Source organism: Arvicola amphibius, chromosome 7 (assembly GCF_903992535.2).
Source record: "Arvicola amphibius chromosome 7, mArvAmp1.2, whole genome shotgun sequence".
Taxonomy (NCBI): Eukaryota; Metazoa; Chordata; class Mammalia; order Rodentia; family Cricetidae; genus Arvicola; species Arvicola amphibius.
Genome location: NC_052053.1, coordinates 129,785,300 through 129,809,390, shown reverse-complemented (window position 1 = coordinate 129,809,390; position 24,091 = coordinate 129,785,300). Strand labels below are relative to the sequence as shown.

Below are 24,091 nucleotides of genomic sequence, written 5' to 3'. Positions count from 1 at the left end.
ACAGTTAATACAAGGCAGAGCACCCCACTAATTTAGCTTCTGTATCAGCCTTGCGGGCTTGCTAGCATTATGCACAGTTGAAAGAGATAAAAATAAGACCAAAGAAGTGCAGCTACCAAAGAGACAGCTATAAATTTTCATACTCAAGATTCCAAAGTGATCAACTTGACTGTCTCCCTCGGAATTTGTGCCCTCTGCCCTCGGAAACTGATGTTCACTGCATTCCTCTTCCCGGGCTATCTCTACATCACAGTATCCCAGAAATAGATGCTGAAAGAACAGGATCTTTGGTCACTAGAAAGGATGGTGTACCTTTGACTTAGGAATTAGGCATAGCCTAGCCCCAAGTTGAAATTTCTTTAAAATAATGAAGCAGTTGCCTTTTTGAGTTTCAGAAGACATGAAAGAACTAACTAGAAAGTGGTTAAATAAATTACTTTAAGGAAAGGCAACTCATTGGAACTGTAGCTTCAATAACAGTCACTTATGGATGATGGAGTGAGCTAGATACAGCCAGAAACTTTGATGAAAAGAGACAGTATCTCATCCTGAAGTCTGTGAGTGTCTGGTCCCTGTCCACTTTGTAAGGAAAATGAATGATGCCCATGTTTTAACACCAGGAAGATGACACAGACCTTAAATGTGGATGATGGTACCAGATATGGTAGGACACATCACCTACTCCCACCAGGCTGTGTAGTGGAGAGATAGACACATACATAGATGGTAGATAGGTAAGTAGGTAGGTAGGTAGATTGATGGATGGATGGACGGATGGACGGATGGATGGATGGATAGATAGTTGATAGATCAATGAAAGCAGACCAACCACCCCTCATTCTTCAGACTAACATTCTTAAGGGTTTTATCAAGCACCAAATGCTGTTAATATTGGTCTCAACATTCTTCACTACCAAGATCAATAGATATATAAAATTGTTTTGTAAAAAACATTTTGAGAGTTCATATGTGAGAGCCAATACAAATTATGTAAACCATGGAAGGACAGTCATGCATAGTCTCTATCATCAGTGGTTAATCTCTAAGGAATTTTAAACTTTACCTGGAAAATTTAATTTCCCTTTATTATATTTTCCTTAGACTATGATTAAAATGATCAGCCATTTCTACAACATATGCAAATGATCAATATAGAGAGAGAATATGTGATTTTAAATTATGCAATCTACTATCAACATGTAATTTAATAGCTACCTATATGTAAACCCCATTGACAGTCTATAGCTGACCTTGAGAAATTTCTTCTGATTCATCAATCTCAGTCATATTATTAGGATGCTATCTTTACAGGGATTACCCATCAGTATATGAATTTCAACCTTATTTTGGAATCATTAAGTTTTACGTGATTTACTATGCATGCTGAGAACCAGAAAGCTGAGTATCATTTTTCCTTAGCAACTTCAGTATATTGAAATTTGTCTGTCTCACACAGAGTGAGCACTTTATGGCTTTGTGCCAACATGTTTATTGACCGAATGTTGAATAACCCCCAGTAGATTCTCTAAATTAACTACCGTAATCAAAGCACACATGCTAGATAACTAAAATTGTGAGAACTAAACATTTCAAAACCAAAAACATTCTGGAAGTAAAAGAAAGCATGCAAAACTGAAATCAACATCATCCTCCCTAACAGGACCAATATGCCTTTCACGGGATTATAGTCACATTTCTTTGTTGGTCACTCAAATTGTATATTATAAAGATGTTGGCTCTCAATAGCTCATTTAGATTCCCAGCAGATAATAGGAGTCACACAACACACAAATGCACACACACACGTACACACACTAGTTTAAATTCCTCCTCTGACTTTAAGTCAGAGTTAAATTGAGAGAAGTTGAGAAGAATTGCCGTACTGTGTAAGCTGATCTATGCTCTAGGGTGCTTGTTTCACACAGATACGTTTCTGGCTACAGCGGCAAATAAAGCTCATGAAATTCATTTAAAATTCAGCTAAATACTACAAGGAACATTTCATTTACCCTCTGAAAGAAAAAAAAATTCTCTGGAGATTTGTTTTTACAGTCTACATTAATCCAAGTCATATGCACAGATGAATGAATGAAGCTCCCGGAATTACCGAAGATTTCAGTGAGGTCCTTGTGCTTCCTCTACAGGTTAAAGGTGATTTACAGCCATCTTTAGGCAGCATTTTGTTGTGTCTTATCGCAATGTTCTCAGTTAAACAAAGGGAGAAGCAGAGTTCTCATGCTTAATTCTCCTTAGCCCTAACCTAGGGTGGATGTCGATTCCTGCCCATGGCTGCATAAACCTCACCGGATACCTACAAACTAGCATCCTTGCTTCCTAGCCCTTCGCTCTAGGAGCCTTTGCATTCTCATAGCTGCAAAGCCGACTCCTCAGTTTCTGAGTAGGACTTCACTGTGTCAGCTTTGAACTCTGCTCTTCCCATGACGTGGAGTAGGAACCTGACTGAGTAGCCTGCAGCTTGATTCATTGCTTCCCCAATTCACTGCTGCTTGTCCGGTGATTCCTCTAGCATTAAAGGCACTGCTGCCTTTCCATGCAGGTGAGAGGTAGCATCCCTGGCCACTCATTGTTCTTTCCTCAGCCCCCATGTCCAGTAGTTGCCTGGTGGCATTTATCTGCATCCATGTAGTTGCTAGTGTCATTCACGGGCTCCAAAATCACTCGAGCGTCTTTCTGTTCTTGTATCCTGTGTTCAGAACGTGAAAAGGTGTCCATTTCCAGAAACGCATACCTAATGCGAGAGAAAAAGATGAACTGTCGTTTCACCATGATAAGTGTTAACTGTATATCTGTGTGGGCTTTTGGAGAGTGGGAAAGGCCGTGGAAGCCTTCCAGGAAAAGCAGGCAAATAAACTCTCTGTGAGGATGAAGATGAGTTATGCTGAAACAAGCAGGGCAAACCCTTCCTGGAGGCAGAAGAAGAACATGCCAGTGGCCAGAGGTGTTACCAAGCAATTCCTTTTCAAGGAGGGCACAAATTGAGGAGGACTGGGTAAAGAGGAAAAGAGACACATTTATGACGAGCCTTTTATAGCATGCCAGGGCTGCCGCTCTACATTCATAGAGCACCGCCGTTACTTCCCTTCCATACACAGCTGTGTTCTTGCTACTACTGCTGTGAAAAAGCTCGCTGCTGTCCTCCTGCCTTGCTGCTCCTCTGTCTTTACTTTTTCTTCCTTGGGTTGTGGTCAATGGAAGCTTTCCCAGTTAGTTTAGAACCTGTCTTTCTCTTCCTAATTCTTCCTGTGCTACTTAGCAGATGACTCTCATTTCCTGCAGCCTTCACTTCTGCAATATACAGAGTATCCCACTACGAATTGTGAATTCAGTCACTGAAGTCAGTCTATGTACCATGCGCCTGAGTAGACGGCACACGCGCCCTTCTCAGCGAGCCGTTGCATAGCTGTTGTGTGGAGTCAAAGGGGCACAGCTCAGAGTCTTACCACATTCGCTCACTGCTTTTATGTACATTGACATAACCATATTGCTGCAACAGGCACTGGCTTTGCTGTCGCCGCCAGCGAATGTTCCTCACAGCCCAGTGGCTTGCTACATACGCGGCTGCTACAAATCAGCAGCGCTTCCCAAACAGACTAGCACGGCTGTGTACAAACCTCAGTGCGCAATGTTGGTGTTTTCTGCAGAGAATGAAAGGCATCACTCCTCCCTGGGGAGAGAGCAAGCCTAGCAAGTGTTGGCACAGGGCCCCTTGCCAACCATTCCGATTTCCAGGGCTCTACACCTCATTTCACTGGCAGGTAGAGCAAGTAGGAATTTAAACTAAGAAACAGTGCTGGGTTTTGAGTCCCAGTTCTGCTACCTGGTGATTATGAGCCGCGTTTCGGAGCTCATTTTGGCTTTTGTGGAGCTGGTAATAATCTGAAATGTGAAATGCTCAAGGATGCTGTTGTTTCACGAGAGTTTGCAGTGCAGTTTACCGGGTAGCTCAGTGGCACCTGACACATTTATTCTTGTATATTCTTTTCTTCCTGCTAGGCAAAGAAGATATCATAGGAAGCATATTTCATAGTGCTCTGAATGGGTGGGATGAATGCTAGGCTTAGGGGGTAGGATCGTGGCAATGCAGGGCACTGTCTGCCACTCCAACACTGTAGCATGGTCCTGAAGGTTACTGGCCACTTTGCCAGTAAATCTTCATGCACTCTGGTCCCTGCTAGTAAGTCTGTGGCTTTGTAACTGCTTCCTCTACCTTCATAATCACACACGTGGTAGTCAAATGTTTGAGCCCAAGTCAGGGACTGTTCTGTACCAGATGCGTTCAGTAGTAGAAGAGGGCATTGACTCTCATGGAGATTTGCTCAGAAATGCAGACGTTGCCGTGGGGTGTTGCCTGCATTGATCTCTGTGAGGTGACTTGCTGCATGGATGCATATTTAAAGCCTGCAATGCCTAGAAGATCATCTTTCAGAGAAAACAATGCTACTGGGGTTAAAATCAGGCCTTCAGTTATGCTTTATTTTATTGTCTCATTCCTCTATGTTCACATTTTTGGAATTTGTAGGCTTCTGCTGCAAGCTAAGAGTCTTCTGGGTGAGCAGCAAGGCAGCATGTAGGGGTTCTGGTTCCGACTCACTCTGCTCTTATAGCTGTAAGAAACAAAAAGGTGAAAGACATGCTATGTACCCAAACCTTGGTGGAAGCTAAGTTCTTATGATTGGAAAAAGTGAGCTCTCCAGAAAGTTCCATACATGACCATGTCACCTTAGCCTCTAGCAGAACAGTATGCATCATTGTCAACCCCTGAACTCAGCTTCTGTCTTTTGGGGAAGACTTGCTAGTTATGTGGATGCTGTAACTTATGATCCATAAAGTATCCCACATTAGACCTTATGTTGGAAACATTGTTTCTCAAATTTAACTTTTTATTGATTCTTTGTGGATTTCACATCATGGGTCTTGATCCCACTCATCTCCCCATCCCCTCCTCATTTACCCTCTACCCGTACAACCTCCTCCATAAAGAGAAGAGAAAATGTAAAGGAAAAGAAAAATCTCATGGAAACTATGTGACACAGTGAGTCCTTTAGTGCATATATTGTTACCCAGGAGTGTTCATTGCATTGGGTTGTTGGTCTGGTTTGAGGTCTCTGGTTTTGGTGACATCATCAATACTGGGCCCTCACCGGGGCTCCTCTTGTCCTGTCGTTGTCCTGTGTCACTGTCATAAATATTTTATAGAAAACCCACACCATAGAGAAACTAGCTTCCCTTATGAATCGAAAGTTTTTCCAAGATTTAAAAAGAGAGTTCCCTGCTCCCAAGGGGAGCTGTGTTAAGTTTACCATGTTTTCCACTTCACTCGGTTCTCAGGTTCTCAGGGAGCCGAGGATTAGGCACGGTGCTCTTCCCAGGGACTCCCTTGGGCCCTGCGGTTGTCACTTTTATTTATCTTCTTTTGTTCCTGGTTATTTATTCTTGTGAGCCCCTTCTATTTCATTCTGAGAGAAAAGATAAAAGAGGGAGTGGAAGAAACCGAGAGAGGTGTTAGATAAAGGTGGGTACCATACACCTAAATAAGTAGTGGTGAACCCTCAGCAGAGGATCGGCCGCATCCGCCATCACAGCAGGACGAGCTGTGGATAGCCTCTTACTAATGACTCGTTTGTCTCCCTCAGTGGCTGCATGCCCAATGCTTCTAAATATGGCACAAGACAGTTTCATTGAGAATAAAAACTTCTGTCCATCTCTCCTCATGTGTTTATGTGGGTTTTTATTTCCTGCATCAAAATGGTATATGGGACATCAGCTACGAGAAGCACACAAGCAAGCAATAAGGCATCATCAGTCGGTGCTGTCATCACCCAGGGGATTAATGTGGGTGCTGTGAGTTGCTCAGTATCCAAATTATACTCAAGTATTTCATCACCTGCTTAATCAAGCTGTAAAATGAGGAGTTAGACCACTTCACCTCCAGTGATTTGATTATGTGGTAAGGATACTGGTACATAAACACTAATCCAGAGAAATTAATTCATGAAAATTAGCTGAAGACACCCCTAGAGGCCCGTTTTGTATCTATTTTTTGCATAAACTGTTGAACTAACTACTTACCGAAGGTGTCTTGGGGGGCTTGGATGATTATCCATGATTCTGTAGTTGTCTAGCGAGAATCCTGAAGAGGCCATGAAGTGACCTGGAAATGCATTCTGATTAAAGTGAAGTCTTGAGGGGGAAAATTGCTTTGAAATGATTAAAGTTAAAATTGGTGGTAACGAAGGGAAATGCTTGTCCTGGAGTGAGGCCTTTGAAAGAGCATCATTCGGAGTGTGCCATGAAGCAGGTGGCTCTTCATTTTCAGTGTCGAAATATTACATTGTATCAACCTACCAGATTACCTGACCTGGAATTCACTGGATAAATTAAGAGAAGGTTCTATCTGTGAACATTTGGCAGAGGCAGTGCGGAGTCTGCCCTCCGAAGGGGGAAGTTATCCAGTGCTGAGCCATCTTAGATGAATTAGGCAGTCTCTGCATGGCTCCTGTGAATGCACAGTGTGGCAGGTTTGTGCTTCACTGTAGTGACTAAACATCTCTCTTTCCTACCAGCTCATGATGTCCTGGAGAACCTGACTGTGTCTGGCATTTTCTCTGCGATTCTATGTCCAGCCTGCTGTCATCCTACCTAGGATTAAGTCCCTCACCCCGATGGCATTAGTTCTCTTTGGTGAAATATTCACTTTTGTATATGACTTAAATGTAAATCCTACATTTAACACCTTAGAAATACATATTTCAGAACCCAGACTTCTCAGTGGTAATGTTAACATCTGTCTATAACCATGCCTGTACCATACATAAGCGATAGCTCTGACAGAGTCTAATACAGCACTTGAAATCAAGCACATTAATGTTTATACAGGTAAATTATGAATTGGCACACTGCATGAGATGAATAAACACTTCTATTACATATTATAATACCTCATAGCTCACATCTGGTCAGGTGTATATATGTATAATATATAAAATTACTGAAGAACAAGTAAGGCAATCACATTTTAAAAATTATATGTTTCCCATAATTTCCTGCCCTATAATCATACATACACTTTATTTTTTATAATTTAGACAAAATGTTCCATGACATGTATAATAGATATTGTACCTACATGGTATCTTCATTATTAAAATTCATTGCTCAGAACTTCATTATTAAAATTCATTGCTCAGAAATTATTTATTTCCTTGCCCACTGTACCTTGCTTTTCCTTCTCATCTATTTTTCATTTTTCCTCCAGAGCATCCCTCCTTCTTTCCTCCATTCCTACACATCTGTCTGGTTTTCTTCTCATCGAAACCAAAATCTTGTGGGAGGGGTAGGTCAACACCTTTCTCGTTTGCCTCCTGTGCACTTCACCATGATAAGGAAGGAAGCTGCGATGCTGTAGTGTCTGTCTTTGCATAGGAGGGAGTCACTTTATGGAGGAAGCAGGCACTCTTCATGTGTCTGCTTATCCCAAACTGGGTTTATCTGCTCAGTTTCGTGGATAAACCGCCTTGGGACCATGGAGGTGGGCAGTGCCATTCCCTTGTTGCAACACATTATCAGTGATTAGAGAAGCCTTCTGTCTCCAGATAATGTTTTCTGAAGAATATTAAATGTTTTTCTTAAAGGAGAGTGCAGAATCAAGATGTTTGGAGGGCCTGCAAGAAGGCTTCATGGATAAAGGCGTTTGCCACTGAGGCCAGTGACTTGAATTCAGTTCCCAGACTCACATGGTGAAATGACAGCCCTACAAGTAGTCCCCTGACCTTCATGTGTGCACAGTGAAACATTCACACACAGAAACACAAAAGAAGTAAATAAGTAAACAAATAAATAAATATATCAGTAAAGGACCTTGGTTGTCAGATTGAAACGTAGACATTGTATGGAGGCTTGATATATCAGTTCTTGTTTTAAACAGGTGTCCTTCAAAGTCCGGGTCTTTCTTCAGTTTGATTTGACCTCTGGGGGATTTAATATTGTAGAATAATTATCATTGGACCTTGTTCATGAGGAAACCTCTACCTCTTACGCTATGAAGTAGATTCAGCAATGACAGATTTTCTTTGTTAATAATGTGGATGTACTCTGTTTAGTTTTTCTGTGTTAAAACAATTTAAACCTAATGAGCTTCTAGCTTTGTCACACTTCACACACGGATCCTCTTTTGTCCTCACCTCTGTTCTGCGCATCTTAAAAGAACCTTTGGTCCCACTGGCAGCCTTCTTTATTTCCTTTGTTTTCTCCTCTCTCCAACCTCAGAAGTCTTGCTTTTACCTGTCCTTACTTTGCCCTTGTGAGGCCTTCCTTCAAGACAAAGCTCCTGAAGCCAAGAAATGGAGGTGTGTTCTGAACACTGCAGGCCTACAGAGAGGGAGGAGGGGAGCACAGCCTCACACACCTGTGCCCCTGGCACCTGGAGGAGAGCTGGGCTGGGGACGCGTATGTCTGCCTACCGGAAGCCAAAATAACTTCTCAGTGGAGCCAATTCGATCAAAGACAAGCAATTCAGTGGAAATTTAGTTCATGTGGTTCCTTGGCATTTTGTAGACAAAACAAACGAGGTGACTGATAGCGTGAACCACTTTCCAGCTGGTACTAATGGGGTTTCCTGAAGCTGTGCTCTCTAAGGTCAAGAGCATCAACCTTCAGACTGATGTGTACAGAGCCATGCGAGGTACGAGAACAACCCGACGCCTGTGCATAGCTTAAAAATGAGAATTCGGACTTTGCTTAGTGTCCAGTTTCATGCATTTTTGGTTTGCTTATCAAATAGTATATAGTCAAAGCAAGGCAGTGATTATTATTCTAGATGGCTGATTCCTAATCTGTGTGCTCAGTGCTCTCTAGGGACAAGGGATTAATTGTAAAGGGCTCATTATTACATGCAGATGAACCTGTTTCCTCCTTCAGCCGATACTAACAATACATAGACCTGTTAGAATTTTTCAATAATTCTTTAATATGCTTCCACAAATGTGCTGTACATGTTTGCTTTCACTGTCAAAACAATATTGCAAACCCATGAAAGGAAGCATAGTCCTCTGAGTAAGGATCAGGGACAATCAGCTCCCACTGTGATACTGGTGTGGCTGGTACTGTAGTCAGCTTTCTGTTATTATAACAAATATACAAGACAAGCCAGACATCATAGCCAATGGCTTTAATCCCAGCACTGGAGAGGCTGAAGCAGGCAGATCTCTGTGAGTTCTAGACTAGCCAGAGATACATAATGATTCTCTGTCTGAAAACAATGATTAAAAACCAACTCAAAGTACAAGATGAAAAGCTTCTAAAAGGGGGAGCGATTTATCTGGGCCCCAGTTTGAAAGGTTTTAGCCCATGATTGGTTGGCCTGCTCCATCGGGGACAGAGACAAAGCAGCTCATCTTGGCAGCAGCATTCATAGAAACTGTGCTTTTCACTGGGGTCCCAGAAAGTGAGACAGAGGTGGGGGGGGGGAGAAAGAGAGAGAGAGAAAGAGAGTGATCACACCCAGGGTTGGTAGAAGACCTCCCACTAGTCCCTATCCCATACAGGACCAAAAGAGCTAGGGGAAAAGCTATAATATACAGGCTTTTGAGGGACATCCAGGCCAAACTGTAACAGTTGGTCAAGGTTAACCTAATGGAAACCTGTTTTATAGACTAACCATATCTCTTCCCTTCTTTAATGATATTTTCCCCCTTTTCCCTCAATATGTTCTTTGTTGTATGGTTTGAGTATTTGGATACATCATGAATCTGACTTTGTATTTCTTCTTGTTTGCATGTGTATTCATTTTCTAGGTCTGTGATAACAAAATACAACATTGGTAGCTTAAACAAGAGGAATTTATTTTCTCATAGTTCTAGAGAAAATAGTCCAAGATCAAAGGACCAGCAGGTTTGGCCTCTTGTAAGCCCTCTTTTCATGGATTGCAGGGAGGGCTTTCACTATGAGTCCTTACGTTCTCTCCCCTGCATGTATGTGCGCCTGGGCTTCAACTGTGTCTGAATCGCCTGCTGCAGGAATACAAATGAATCTGCATCATGGTCTCATTTCAACTTCGGGACTTCCATACAGGCAGACCTGGTCAAATCCTGAAGTATACTGGGTACTTGGATTTCATCCTATGAATTTGGAGGGATGCAGTTGTGCCCATTTGCTTTTGATGAATCTGATATTTTCAGGAATTTACATGGCCCAACAGAGTCATGGGTGGCCATGTTCTGTTATGTCCAGGACTATTTTACTCTGACTGTCCTGACGTGTCTGTGCCCCTTTGTTTGTCAGAAATGCCATATTGGGATAATAACTATGATATAGAAAATCACTTATTTTGTGTTAACTGCAAAACATTTTGCTCTTATTGGTTTCCTTGCTTATAAAAGAGACAGCATCTACCTCATGAGTCACTGTGCGACCTGAGTCATGTATGTAATCACGCAAAAGACTGCCTTCTGTAGCGTGGAACAAAGCAAAGGGCGGGGGGGGGGGGGGTTGACTAAGTTTGCCAGGTGTTGATTTTATGTGTCACTTTGGCTGGGTCACAGTGCTCAGATATGTTGTCAAATAATATTCTAGATGATTTTTGTTTTCCAATGAAACAGCCTGTCTTCCATGTGGGTGGGCCTCCTCAAGTTAGTCCAAGGCCTGAGTCGAACAGTAATCTGAGTTACACGGTGTACGCAGTGCTCAAATGAGGGAGCAAGCAGCTGGCAGTGTACCGCCTCTGCCCATCGGCTGTCCCAGCCTCCCCACTGACTGCCTTCCCCTGGCTCTCCATTCTGCTGGTGTCTCTGGGCAGATTTTGGATTTGCCAAACCTCTCTGATCACGTGTGCTGCTTATTAAGATAAATTTCCTGGTCTATCTGAAGCCTGTTTTACTTATCTAATGACACTCACTAACAGAGCAGGTGGGGAGACCAGAGCTATGCCTAACACCTACTCTTGATTTTAAAAAGTTCATCTACTTTTAATTTCAGGTATTTCTATATTCACTGTATTCTCCCTTTATCGATAGACACTTACCAATAAAAAAATTAAATAATCATTGCAAGATAATTCAGCAAATGATTAAGCATTTTCTGTACATATTAATCTCAGTATTTTGAAAGCTTGAATTTCACATTCCTGTATCACCATTTTAAATAATATTCATATTATCCCCAGAATTTTCACCACTGCTATTTATAATTTTTAAGATTAACTGTTTCCAGAAGTGAGAATGGTACCTTAAATATATTTTCAGAATAAGAAAAAAAAAAAACAAGATTAGTTTCAGTAAAATGAGTGTGGAGTGTTAAATCAGAATTAAATCACTGCCTCTAAAACTGCGCTCCAAACTAAGCAAGCAAGTAAATGTATTGGCAACAGCTCAGCCAAGTTAAAACACTGGCAAATCACCCTTACGACCAAAGTTAAACAGCTTGGAAAAGCAACTCAGTGCGTGAGATACAACTGGGTTATGATGGAAAAATGGAGGCCCCTGTTCTTTAACTCATCTGAACGTAGACTTGAGCAAAGCTATGCAGAAATTGCAATTTCACCCACATCCAGTGAAGTATTTCCTAGCTGATAGCACTGTTGGCATGGTTGTGTGTGTTTGTGTGTGTGTATGCTCACACACACACATGCATGGGATGTACATGCACATGAGTGAGCATGCTTATAGAAGTTAAATGTTGATACCGACTGTCTTTCTCAGTTGCTTTCCACCTGATTTTTAGACGGGGCCTCTCAGTGTTCTTTGCGTCTTGTGCATTATGCCTTGTGCATCCAGCTAGATTCATCTCAGCTAGACTGGCAGACAGGTGAGCTCCAGGAATCCTCCTGTCTCTCCATCCCTAGAGCAGGCATCACAGGTGCATGCTTTCACACCTAGATCCCTTCTTATGTGGGTGCTGGGAGTCATTCTCAGGTGATCATGCTTATGTGGCAGGCACTTACCTGGTTGAGCCATCTTCCCACACTTATGTTGCCATGGCTGTCTAGGGTGTTCTAGAACATGTTTCTGTCTACCACTTTTCACACTTAAGTGCTCTTGTGATGACATTTCAACCCATGAGAGAATTTGTGTTACTCTCATGGTTCTAAGGCCAACTGATTAGCAGCCGAAATTCTGTTGGCTCATTGATGTAAACTTCTAGCTAGTGATTAGTATCTGAACATCATTAAGGAGGAGGAGATATTTTCCTCATTTAAAAAACATTTTGACTTTTGGACATTCTCAAATTAAATAAAATGAATTAAAAACAAACATTAATACTGAATTTAAGTAGAAACAAATGAATCTCCATATAAATTGGAAACATAACTCACTCGGGAGGGAAAGGAAGATTTAAACCAACTGTGAATACAGCCAACATCCTTACAATAAGATGTATTTGAGCTGCTATGGAGAAAAATGGTGTGCCCTGGGAATTTACACTGGAGTTTCCTCCCACTGTAAAGTATTAGAAAGATGAGAAGCTAGGTTTTGGAAGGTGGGGTGTTTGGGAGGTGATCAACATTACATAAAGGCTTTAGAGTAGAGCTTCTATGACAAAGTCTTAGCAGATTTACCAAAGGAAAGAGGGAACTAGACAGACCTGTGTACAATGCATGTACCCTGCTTCCCATCTGCAGTCCTCCAGGATAAAGGTTGTCATTTGTGTACCCCCAACCTTTCGCTTTCAGAATCACGAGCCACAGTAAACCTTCTTTCTGTATAACTCACCCGAATTGTAGGCTGCAAACATTGGCAACAGAATATGTAATTATTCAGCTACCAAAATGATTGCCAAGAAAACTGGATTTTTACTCCAGTGTAGGTAGAAATTATGATACAATTATGTTCAAAATATTGTTATATATTTTAGAATCATATATATGGGTATTTAAATATTTAAGGAAACCACCCAGTTACTATGAAAGAAGTGAGATAAAATATAAAGGTGATAGATGAAGAGCAGCTTTTGGGTACTGGTTTCCTTATTTATCTATATATTTCCTGAAATAACACCCAAGACCTTCGGCACACCTAGTACCAGATGTTGCTTATAATTGACACTCCTTGCTGAAAGAAACCAAAGCACCTGCGAGAAATAACTGATTACACATGGACCAGTTATGAGGTCTATGGTGAGCCCCAAGTGCCCTGTCTACTGAAAACAAAGAAGTGCTTAAAGACAGAAGGTGACCCGTTAAAGGACACACAGAAGCCCAGTGATAGCCTGAGATGGCCAACAAACATCCTACAAACAAGCAGAAGATAGTAATGCGTTTTGACTTAAAAGAAAAAAGAAAAACAAACAACAAAAAAGAAGGAGGCCTTGCAGGATGTTGTGGAAGGAGAATTTCTCTGAGAACCAGTATAGTCTGAGTCTGAGCCAGATAGTGAGTCGCAGGCTAACCTGAGCTACAAAGTGAGACCATAGCTCTAGACCCACACACATGCACACATATCGTAATAGAAGATAATGTAAATACATGACAAATAAGCAGAAGAAATACAAGCAGTTGATGTTAAGAGAGAAAGAGATATCTTCATAAAGAAATTGCCAATTAAAATAAAAAAGAAATAGATAAAAATCATCTTTTAGCATCCAGTGTAAATAATCAAGACACAATAGCGATGTGCAATAAAACAATAAGATAAGTTGGCTTTCAAGATCTTTAACCTGTTTCTAAATATCTCTGTATATTTTTTATTATCTTAAAATTAAAATGTGTGTTAACTGATAGAGATATTGAGTCTCCCTCACCTTAAGCTATGGAACTTTGTGTTTCAGTAACTGGGGGAAGTAATATTTCATGCCCTCTAACTAAACAGAGCTGGAAAAATACAATATTAACTATATATATTTTTTCTTACCAAAACATTTACCTTTCATCTTTTCATGAGTGAAAAACCCAGGCAAGTCGAGCTATAGGCCATGGTACAAGTCAGTGTCTTGAACCCTGGGTAAAGTAAACTGGCAGGATGGAAGTAGTCTCACAACAGCAGATGTAGTCTGAGATCCTTGATGAGACTGGATTTTGAAAATAAATGACTCTAAAACACTTCCACTAGGGCAACTGCAATATGTTGAATATGAACTGTATATAAGCTTTATTACTGTATTAATATGAGATACTTGGTGTACGGCGAAGGTAATATGCTTATGTTGGAAAGGTTTTAGTTCTTAGATACATTTTGAAGTATTTAGGTATAAATGCCACAGTATATTAGTAACTTTCAAAAGAGAACAAGTATAATGTGATATGTGTGCAGAGAAGTATAATCTATAATTTGATGTGTGTGCGGATAAGTATAATGTATATGAGCTTTTCCAGCTATTTATAATGGTCAGTATGAAATGATTTCTATGTTTCGTCTCTGTGTTTCCCTTGAATTCAGGTTTCTCTGGGACTTCTGCATGCTCATGCCACACATATCCTGTGGCCTCCAGAGCGCTGGCAGAGACTGGAATCTGTGCTTCCTCCAGAGCGCTTCCCAATCCATAGCAATGATGAGTGACTGCATGAGAGGCCCATCATGGGAGGAGCTGCAGACACCAGAAGTATCCTACCCAACAGACGCTCCAATGATGCTGAGCAAGAAACCTCTGTATTTCTTTAAAGTGGTCTGGAATTTCACAAAAAAAGATTTCCAATATTAAACAGTATTAAATGACAACTGGCATTGTGTTGTATTTAATTCCATATTGCTTATCACCAAAAAATGCAGGCCTTGGAGAACATGAAAGCATTCTACCTGTGCATATTAATGGAGTTAAATTGGAAAATGTGCATAGTTATGGATGAGATTTTTCCTTAAAGCCTGCTGCTCAAATATTTTTAAAATTAATGTGCATTGAAGATGATTTATCTTTTAATGTTAAGACAGAACAGGGGAAACCACATATATTGCATATAAGGATAGTGATTGTATTATAATTGATGGTATCCTCAGAACAGTGACAGCCAGTTAGGAAGACCAGGAACTGTGTGTGATGTCAAATAAAACAGTAATTTGTACTGATCTCATTTGGGGTGTTTAATTATCAGTTAACCAAACATCCACTAATGAAAAACGTTTTATCTCTTATCCAAGACAGAAATTAAAGTAATGGCAAAAAAGTTCTGTCAATACTTGACAAAAAAACCAAGTGTTTTTTATTGGCCCTTTTTAATATAAAACTTCTGAGCAATCCCATGCCTGTTCACAATGATGAATAAGTTCATTGGTTCAGCATTTTATCACATTTGGGGAAAAGTTCTAAGTGAAACAGAAAATAATGAAATCCAGATTAATAAAGTTTTTTTTTTTTTTTAACCCAGTTGATCTCCCAGCCTCTAACGCTCTAATACTGAAGTCAGGTTTAATAGTGGAATGGCAGCGTCTGTCACCTATCTAAAAAGGGCACACACTCCCTGCAGAGGAGGCAATAACCTTAATTAAACACCCTTGGTTACCACTGGTGAAGGGTTTGCAATGATAAGAGCAAGACTTAAGTCCACTTTCTACTGTTCACCAGGTTGCTTTTTATTCTATTCCATCTTGCAAATGTAGATTCTAGTTCACTGTGGTAGACAGGTGTAGAATGATAACAAGAACAGTCATAGGAGAATAGGAGTTTCTACTAATCATGTATCTAGCCTTCTGTTGATTCAGCAAACATCAAGCTCTTACGTTCTCAGGTTGGTCAGAATTATATTTACCTTTTATATTATATTAATTTGATGAACTGTTGTTCTGCGATCATTTCATATATGTTTGCAACACATTCTCCCACATCCGTTCTTGTCTCCTCACCTAACCAGTTGTTTTGTGTTGGGAACTGTGAACCCCCAGATCCTGAATTTCTTGTAAACAACTTGTTTTCCTCTACTCTGAGACAGCCTGCAGTTGCTCTGAGCATGAGACCCTCAGGAGTTTCTGATGGCAGGGGAGTGGTTTCTGGTGTGTTTGGCTGGGGCGTGGCTATCAGTTAAGGATCTCTGGTACACAATGGGGGGGGGGGGATGTTCCTGTTTCAAGGATGACCCGTGTCTCTCTCTGTCTGTGAGTCTGTAAGTTTCAGTCTCCAGCCCCTTGCCTAGTTCACGAACTATACGGCGGCACATAGAGCACAGACGGGTGTGATGCGCCGCAGCTTTGTAGATTCAAGACTCTTGTTTTCGGTGAGCATTTGGTTTAACCAGGGCCATCTGTGTGAGCATTGTGTCAGAACTAGCCATTGGCTGCAAGTGGAGTCACTAGTGGGTCTACAGCTAAAGGCAATGGCTCCCCTTCTTTCTGAAATTTGGGACAGTGAGGGGTACCACAAACCCCTTCTCCATCGTGCCTGACTATCAGCAAAGCCATGAGATTGTTCTTATATGCAGAACTACCAAAAGTCTTTCAGTGAATCATTAATCCCTCAATCCCGTTGATTCTCTTCCCCAGTCTGAATTTCTCACTCTTACTTTGATTCATACTGACCAAATATTGCTCTTCTGAGTTTTGAGCCCCCCATGACAAAATATATCTCTTGGGATTAAATGTAAAATATTTAATATATATTGTATTATTACTTGAGTTCCTAGCAAATAGGAACTCTGAAGAGTGAAGATTATAGAATTGACATTTGAAGCGAGATTACTGACGTGAGGGTAGGATTGGAAGGAAGTGGAGGGGGCACTGGGAGAGTGGCTGCCTATCGCTGGCACGGAAGAAGTCAATGTTTTAACAGTTTAAACTGTCAGGGATCAGCCTTGCTACCTGTGTCAATGACCTGCTCATCATTCTTCAAGCTGTTAACTCAAGGTTGCAAGTCATCAAAGAGAAGAGGTAAGGGCTCTTTAAGTTCAGTTTTGCATTCTCTAGCTGCATGGCACATCACCAGTGGTCAATACCCAGTGCTCATTAAACAGCTGGGCTCAAGACTGACTTTTTCTGGAAGGCAGAGGTAATCGCTACACCACCTAACTTTATCTAAATGTATATTCATGACCTTACCAGTCAGTTGGTATACTAATAAGCATATATCCATTTCCTCTTCTATGCTGGGAAGCAGTGTAGTTTATAGAAGACTGTATCTAGCCCAATTTGGTGATGTGGTTATATACGTTAAACAGTAAAATTCTGTCAGCTCAATATGTCTGTGTTCAACTTGGCAACTCAAGGTGGATGAAATAGAAGTTCTCCGAGTCTACTGGTGGGAGGAAGAGGAATTATAAAGGAACAAAAAAGTGCCACACAGCTTAACAAAGGTGTGGAACCCTGAATAGGTGGTGGAGTGGGCCACAGGGAGTGGTAGAAAGGGCTCGCAAATGAGTGTTTCTGCTTGGGAGAAGGAGAGGCAGATGGGGGACCTTTCTAGGGGTGGCACCTTTCTGAGCTGAATGGCTGTCCTCCCAGGAATTATAAATGCGCTTGATACAAAATTATTTCAGCTGCTCAAATCGTTTCCAGCAATGTGTAATTAACTGTCTGGGGGTGTACATTGAGTTTTACAAATTGAATTTCCAACATAGAAAATTGAGGTTGTGCTGAAAAAAAAAATTAGACCAGCAATTGTTTTTTCCAGCTTTTTTTCAAGTCATAGCAGAATTTTACCAAATATTCTCTAGAAATGTACTAGATATAGAGATACTTTTAAAATTTGATCAATATTAAGCTATCAAAGTAGCATGTTCCTGTTTGCCTTCCATATACATTCTAAGCTCATATGTTCATGAAAAAATAGTAAGTAAAGAAAAATTTTAAATGAAACTAAAGAGCTAGAACTTGACTGGTATATGTTTTCAGTAGGGAAGGGTAAAAGGAGATTAGACTTTTGAAGAGGAACCTGAAAATATTGTAATATCATCACCATTAACTATATGGCATTGTCTAATCCCTAAATGTTTCATTATCTAGTCTACTATAAGCACAAATAGAATCACCCTGGCACACACTCATCTATTGTCCTGGTGGCAGTTCTATCTTGGCATCAGCTAGGTCTCTGTCTACAGGAGTGGCCACCCCATTGTGACTTTCTATCTTTGAAGCACTCACAGGCCCATAAGACACCTTCCTCCAGTCCTTGTCAATGTTCCCTTCATCTCACTCACATTGGTATTACTCCGAGGGCCTTGCTCATGTTAGATAAGCACTCTGTTATTTAACACCCCCTTTTTTTACTGTTTATGAATATGTATTACCTATCAAAATACAGGGTCTCAATTAAGTTGCCCAGGTAGGTCTTGAACTTGCCATTCTCTTGCCTCAGCTTTCCCAGTAGTTAAAAATTAAAACCTCAGTATATTTCTTTCTAAACATGTTTTAGGACAGTATCCTGGTTTATTGAACAAAGATACTTCCTGCCAATCTGTAGTGATGTTGGGCGCCATTCTGTAGTGCATGAGAGCTGCGGGCTGCATTCCCTCCTGGCTCCCAGCCGCCTGGCTAGCTTATGCCCCGAAATAACAAAACACAAACTGTATTCATTTAAACACTGCCTGGCCCATTAGTTCCAGCCTCTTACTCACATCTGGATTAACCCATATTTAATAATCTTTGTAGCACCACAAAGTGGTGCCTTACCAGGAAGATTCTAATGTACGTCCATCTTGGACCGGAGCTTCATTGCATCTGTCTCCCTGAGGAGAGGCACGGCAGTCTGACTGAGCCATCTACCTCACTTCCTTCTTCCTGTTGTGTCTACTCCACCCACCTAAGGGCTGGCCAAGGCAGTTCCTTTATTAATGAATGAAATCAACACAAACAGAAGACTCTTCCCACATCACCAATCCTAGGGACCTGAGCAATCCCTGGGATCTACATGGTAGAATAGAACCAGTCCTCCTAAGCTGTCCTTTAGCTTTTGGTAATGTACCATGACACAAGCATGCCAACACACCACACACACACATAATAAATAGATAAATGTAGTTTTGATTTAAAAAAATAAGGTATTTTCTCTAAAGTCAGAATTCTAACTTAGTAGTTATTTTTCTGAAGACAGCAGTCCTGCCTTCTAAGTTTGTTTCTTTGAGAATCACTCCTCTTCCTTCATTGGTGATGACAATTTTTTTCTTTCTGTCCTACCAGCTGTTTGTTTATTTTCCTGAGGTTCAAAATTGATGTTTTGTGTAAAATTTGTGAGTTTTTCAGCAATATTTTTTCAACATTTCTTCATTCTTTTTTTCCTCTGAGGTTTTTTTGCTAGGCATTTGTTAACTGCTGGATGCATTACACAGGTTAAAGAGGATCGATTTCTTTCTTAAATATTTGGGTCAGATGATTAATATTGTTATTTCAAGTTAATTAATTATTGCTTGCCATTTTTATATCATTATTCAGTGAATTTATCATTTCAGATCTAGAATTTTGGTTTTAGCCATTTTCATGTCTGACTTCAGATATTTATTTCTCATTTTTCTCTCTGCTTCAACCCATGTATTTTTCCTGCTGTATTTTCTAATTTGTTAATTATCTGTTCACTTGTGTCTAAATTTCTATTAAATCATTCATTAAATTTCTAATTTCAATCACTATTATCTGCCTGTCTTAGGATTTTCAATTAATCTTTTTCAACTATTTGCATGATCATATCAATATTTGAAAATCTCATATGCCTGTTTTGTTGTCCTTTTTTAATTTGAGGATCTGTGAATTTCTTATGTTTTTCATATACTTATGTATTTAAATTCAAAATTTAAAAATATCTATTTAAAATTTTCAGATACAATTTGAAGCTACTCAAAATAAAAATTAGAAATAATTCTCTAAGCATTAATTTCTATTTTCATCACTCTCAGGATGTAACTCTCAGGTCAAGTTCTATACTATTTCCCAGGGTCTCTTCATTTTGAAGATTTATTTTATTTTATGTGAATGAGTGTTTTCCTACAGTCATGTCATGCATTCTTTGTACTCATGGAGGCCAGGAGAGAGTGTTGGATCCTTGGAAACTAGAGATACACACAGTTGTAGTTCACCATGTGGGTGCTGGGAACTGAACCTGGATCCTCATCAAGAACAGAAAGTGCCCTGCACTGCTGAGCCTCAGACCTTCCTCATCATTATATTTAAATTATTCATCCATTTTTGAGCCTTTCAGATTTCTTTTCAGCTTTGCAACCATTCACCTGGCATTGGAAATACTTTTAAGGATGAAACAGTTCAAATACAATGCGAACATCTTGATTTCTCCTGTTTCTTGATTATACAAGTGTTCACCTTAAGTAATTGCCCACATTCTAGTTCTGGCTAATAGAAAAGTTATTCTAAAGAAAGTTCTTTGCTCTTGTAAGATCTAGAATATTCATGTGGGCAGTTAAGGTAAATATGTTGGCATGGCATCAACTCCTAGAATTTTAAAATTCAGAACAATAGTTTAGAATCTTATCTTTATCATATATCATTTATATTTATAAGATTATAAAAACAAGTTTACATATAATTTAATGCTAAAGTACTAAGAATTCCCATATATTATATCTTGTCATATAATGCAAAAGATCGTATTTATTATGATTATGATTTTGTTTTATGTAAAATCAGATCAAATAGCCATTCACCTAATACATGTCATTGCCACTTAACCATCAAAAATCCACCAGGAGAGAGTTAGAATCACTGGGGCAAATATCAAGAAACATAAAACCATACGAATTTATGTGGTAAATGCTAATTCATATATGATTTCCTTCTATGATAACTCCTGTAGTTTCTAAATATGGAGTGGACATGAAGAGACAGTTCAGAGAAAGGAGTGGAATTTGCTTTGTGCCTATTCATTTTCCCAATCTGACTGGAACGTTCCTTTCCCTAATCCACTAGTTATTTTCTATAGGTGATGATGGAAATGCAACATAAGGAGTGGCAGTCTCTTCATGCATTGGAAATTCAACCCCCAAATGCACATGTTAATAGTAATTGGAGGTAATGAGTCCACCAGTGAATAACTAGCTTAGTGGATTATTAGCTTAATGAGTTAATGTGGCCATGACTTTGTTTAAAAGGTGAGCATTCTCTGGCAGGCTTGCTCTGCCTTGGTATGATATATTATCTACCATGTCACATGCAGCAAAAATGCCCTTAGCACAGTCTGTGTCATGTGCTCAGACTCCTATGATGGTCAGGAAAATGAACAGTTTTTATATGTTACTTAATTCCAGGTATGCATTAATAACAGTACAATATGCGCTAAAACAAATACAGTTTCCTATTGGAAAAGTCTCACCATAGAGTTTCCTGTTTCATTCTTTCTCTGATCTTTCAAGGAAAATGAATTTGTACCCTTATATCCAAATGAAAAATATTATGAACAGTAGTTTATAAATGTTAAATATCTATTAACAGGTGCCAACAAAGTTTTTTGTATTTTTATATATATTCAACATCAAATGTCTAATAAGTTAGATAAGTGAATATATATAAATTGAGAGAACTCACAGACAATCTATTAATTGATTGCACAATCTATTGATTTTTTAAAAATAAATGCTAACTTTAAGATGAGTCGGATGGCATTCCTGGCACTTTTATATCAATATCTTCCCAGAAGTCCTTGCAAATGTAATCTGTCTCAATGCGCATATATTCTGAGGGACTTTCAAAGAGAAGCAGGTTTCTCTTCCTGTTTGTTTTACACAATAAGCCATTGTACTTGCTTCGTCCTGTTTTCCCAGTCTCTCTTTCTCTTCTTTAGCCACTGTTTGATCACAAGTGATTATTATATCATATTCACATAAATTGTTCCTGAACAATCTTATGGTTCAACACATTAACCTGTTGGAGGGGACAGCTTGTTCGTCCCAGCCTCCCAGAACCAAATTAATCACACAGAAACAATATTATTTAAATCCCTCCTTAGTCAACTAGCTCTAGCTTCTTTTTGGCTAACTCTTAGATATTAATTTAACCCATTTCTATTAATCTGTGTACTGCCACATGGCTGTGGCTTACTGGATAAAGTTCCACTATCTGTCTCTGGCAAGGCTACGTGGCTTCTCTCTGACTGCACCTCCTTTCTCCCAGCATTCAGTTTAGTCTTCCCTGCCTACCTAAGTTCTGCCCTATCAATAGGCCCAGAGAAGCTTCTTTATTAACCAATGGTATTCACAACAGACATAGGGGAATTTCACATCATCTCCCCTTTTCTGTTTAAATAAAAAGGAAGGATTTAACTTTAACATAGTAAAATTACATATAACAAAACAGGTATCAAGCAAGAATTACACTTACAATATTTATATCTACTTTATCTTTTATCATAACTAAGGAAAACTATAAATATGAATTCTTCAACTCCATCAAAAACTCTAGAAGGATATAATATTACCTAAGTAAATAGGAAGTGCATTGTAAGAAATTTCCAAAACTCTAGAATTGACAGACATCTCACTTCCTGGACAGTCACCCAAAGTTCTTCTGTATTATTGGGGCATCTGTCTTTAGCCTACAGACCTATAGTATCTAGAAGACTTTTCCACAAAGCAGGAAACTTCAAAGACAGTTCTATGTATATTGGCAGTTTGTCAGTCACTTTATTCTGTGTCCTGCATAATGTCTGGCAGACTCTTTTGTGTAGCAGGAACCCTGAAGGACCATCTCACATTTAGGCAAGTTCAGCAGTCATTTCTCTGTGGATCCTGCATGTCCAGTTTATCAAGCAGTCCAGGCAAGAGTAGTTTCTTGCTCCAATGACTAAGCAACTCTATAAGGGCCTCTTCCATGCCCATCTTCCTCTTGGAGTAATAGGTGATGCCAGGAACAGATGAATCTCATTGTCATGAAAAGTCCTAAGTTCTTAAACACTATAAATACCATATTCTGTAATCTTTGAAAGATATGAAGAATGCTTATGCACCTGAAATACATCTCTGTACATCTAGAAAATATAACTAACATGGTTACAAACTTGATTATTATAGATGATTATCTAGTAACCCATATTTCTTAATTATACATTACATTTTTAAATAAGCTGCACAAACTTAATACCTTAATCAAGAGCAGAAATATACATATAATAAAATTGACCTTAAATTTCTATCAATAAACCAAGATCAATACCAATACAAATCTCTATAGTATATCTCCCTTTAAATATAAAGAAATATTTATAAACAATATTTGGAAATTTGGGCATAGTTCTCTAGACTACTTCCTACTGATTGGGGGCACTATTAATCATGTCTTTCATGGTGTATCCTGTATGCTAGGCTCATCTCAGTAAACAGTTGGGTGATATAATTTTTGAGGGCTGTTCAAGGTGACCTTTCAGGAGGTCTTGGTCCATCAAACCACATCAGTCTGGAAGGATTCAATAGGTTTCGTCCTCAGTGGAAACAAAAGAAGAACCTCCTTTCCAAAGCAACATATTCTTAGACCCAAATTCTGAAGTCAAGATACCTTTATAATATCCATGCTGGTTTAGCTTAGAAGTCCATACAATGAAATGTCTCTCTGTACTTAGCTCCTTCACAGTCAAAAATTCAAATAAGACACAATAATATACATAATCCAGACTCTCTGTGTATATTCCATCTTTATATGGCTTATTTTTACTCTATTACCTTTTAATATTTATTTTATTATCTTTACTCCTGTAATCATTACTGTCTATACTCTGTCTTTTTAAAGACTTGTTTTGCTTTAAACCATTTATTTATTTTTATTACTCTCTATACTCTTTTTCTTCTCTCTCTTGATCCTATGTACATTTATCCAATACTGTGACTCATTTAGAGGTCTTTTATGTCTGAATCTGTCCTATTGTGTATCTGTAATTCTTTACTGTCCAGGAGTACTTCTTAAAATGCTAAGCACTTCTTAAAAGCTTAAGCTGTTGTCTAGGTTCTTGGGAATTATAATTTGTGGGCTGGTTTTCTTTGCTTTATGTTTAAAAACCACTTATGAGTGAGTATATGTGATAATTGTCTTTCTGCATCTGGGTTATTTCATTCAAAATGATATTTTCTGTGTCATTGCTAGGAAAAATACAGCACTGCCTGCTGGCCCTACCCAGCACAGCATGGAGGAGCTTCTTGCCTCCTCTAAGAGGCATGCACAATTCCCCATCTCTAGTCACAAAGCTGGTCCATGTTGCCACCAAGCAAGCAGTAGCACATTGCTCAGAAACCCCA

General features: G+C 39.4%; 1 protein-coding gene across 4 annotated transcripts in view; it reads left to right on the top strand.

Moving 5' to 3' along the window:
- Nucleotides 1–14,666, top strand: part of Immp2l (inner mitochondrial membrane peptidase subunit 2) — an 811,392-nt gene extending 796,726 nt beyond the window's left edge. For all 4 annotated transcript variants that reach the window (XM_038337160.1, XM_038337162.1, XM_038337163.1 and 1 more), the window contains exon 7: nucleotides 14,388–14,666. In XM_038337160.1, coding sequence (XP_038193088.1) covers nucleotides 14,388–14,507 — 120 coding nt within the window. In that variant the 3' untranslated portion in view covers nucleotides 14,508–14,666. The remainder of the gene's footprint in view (nucleotides 1–14,387) is intronic.
- Nucleotides 14,667–24,091: the final 9,425 nt, after the last annotated feature.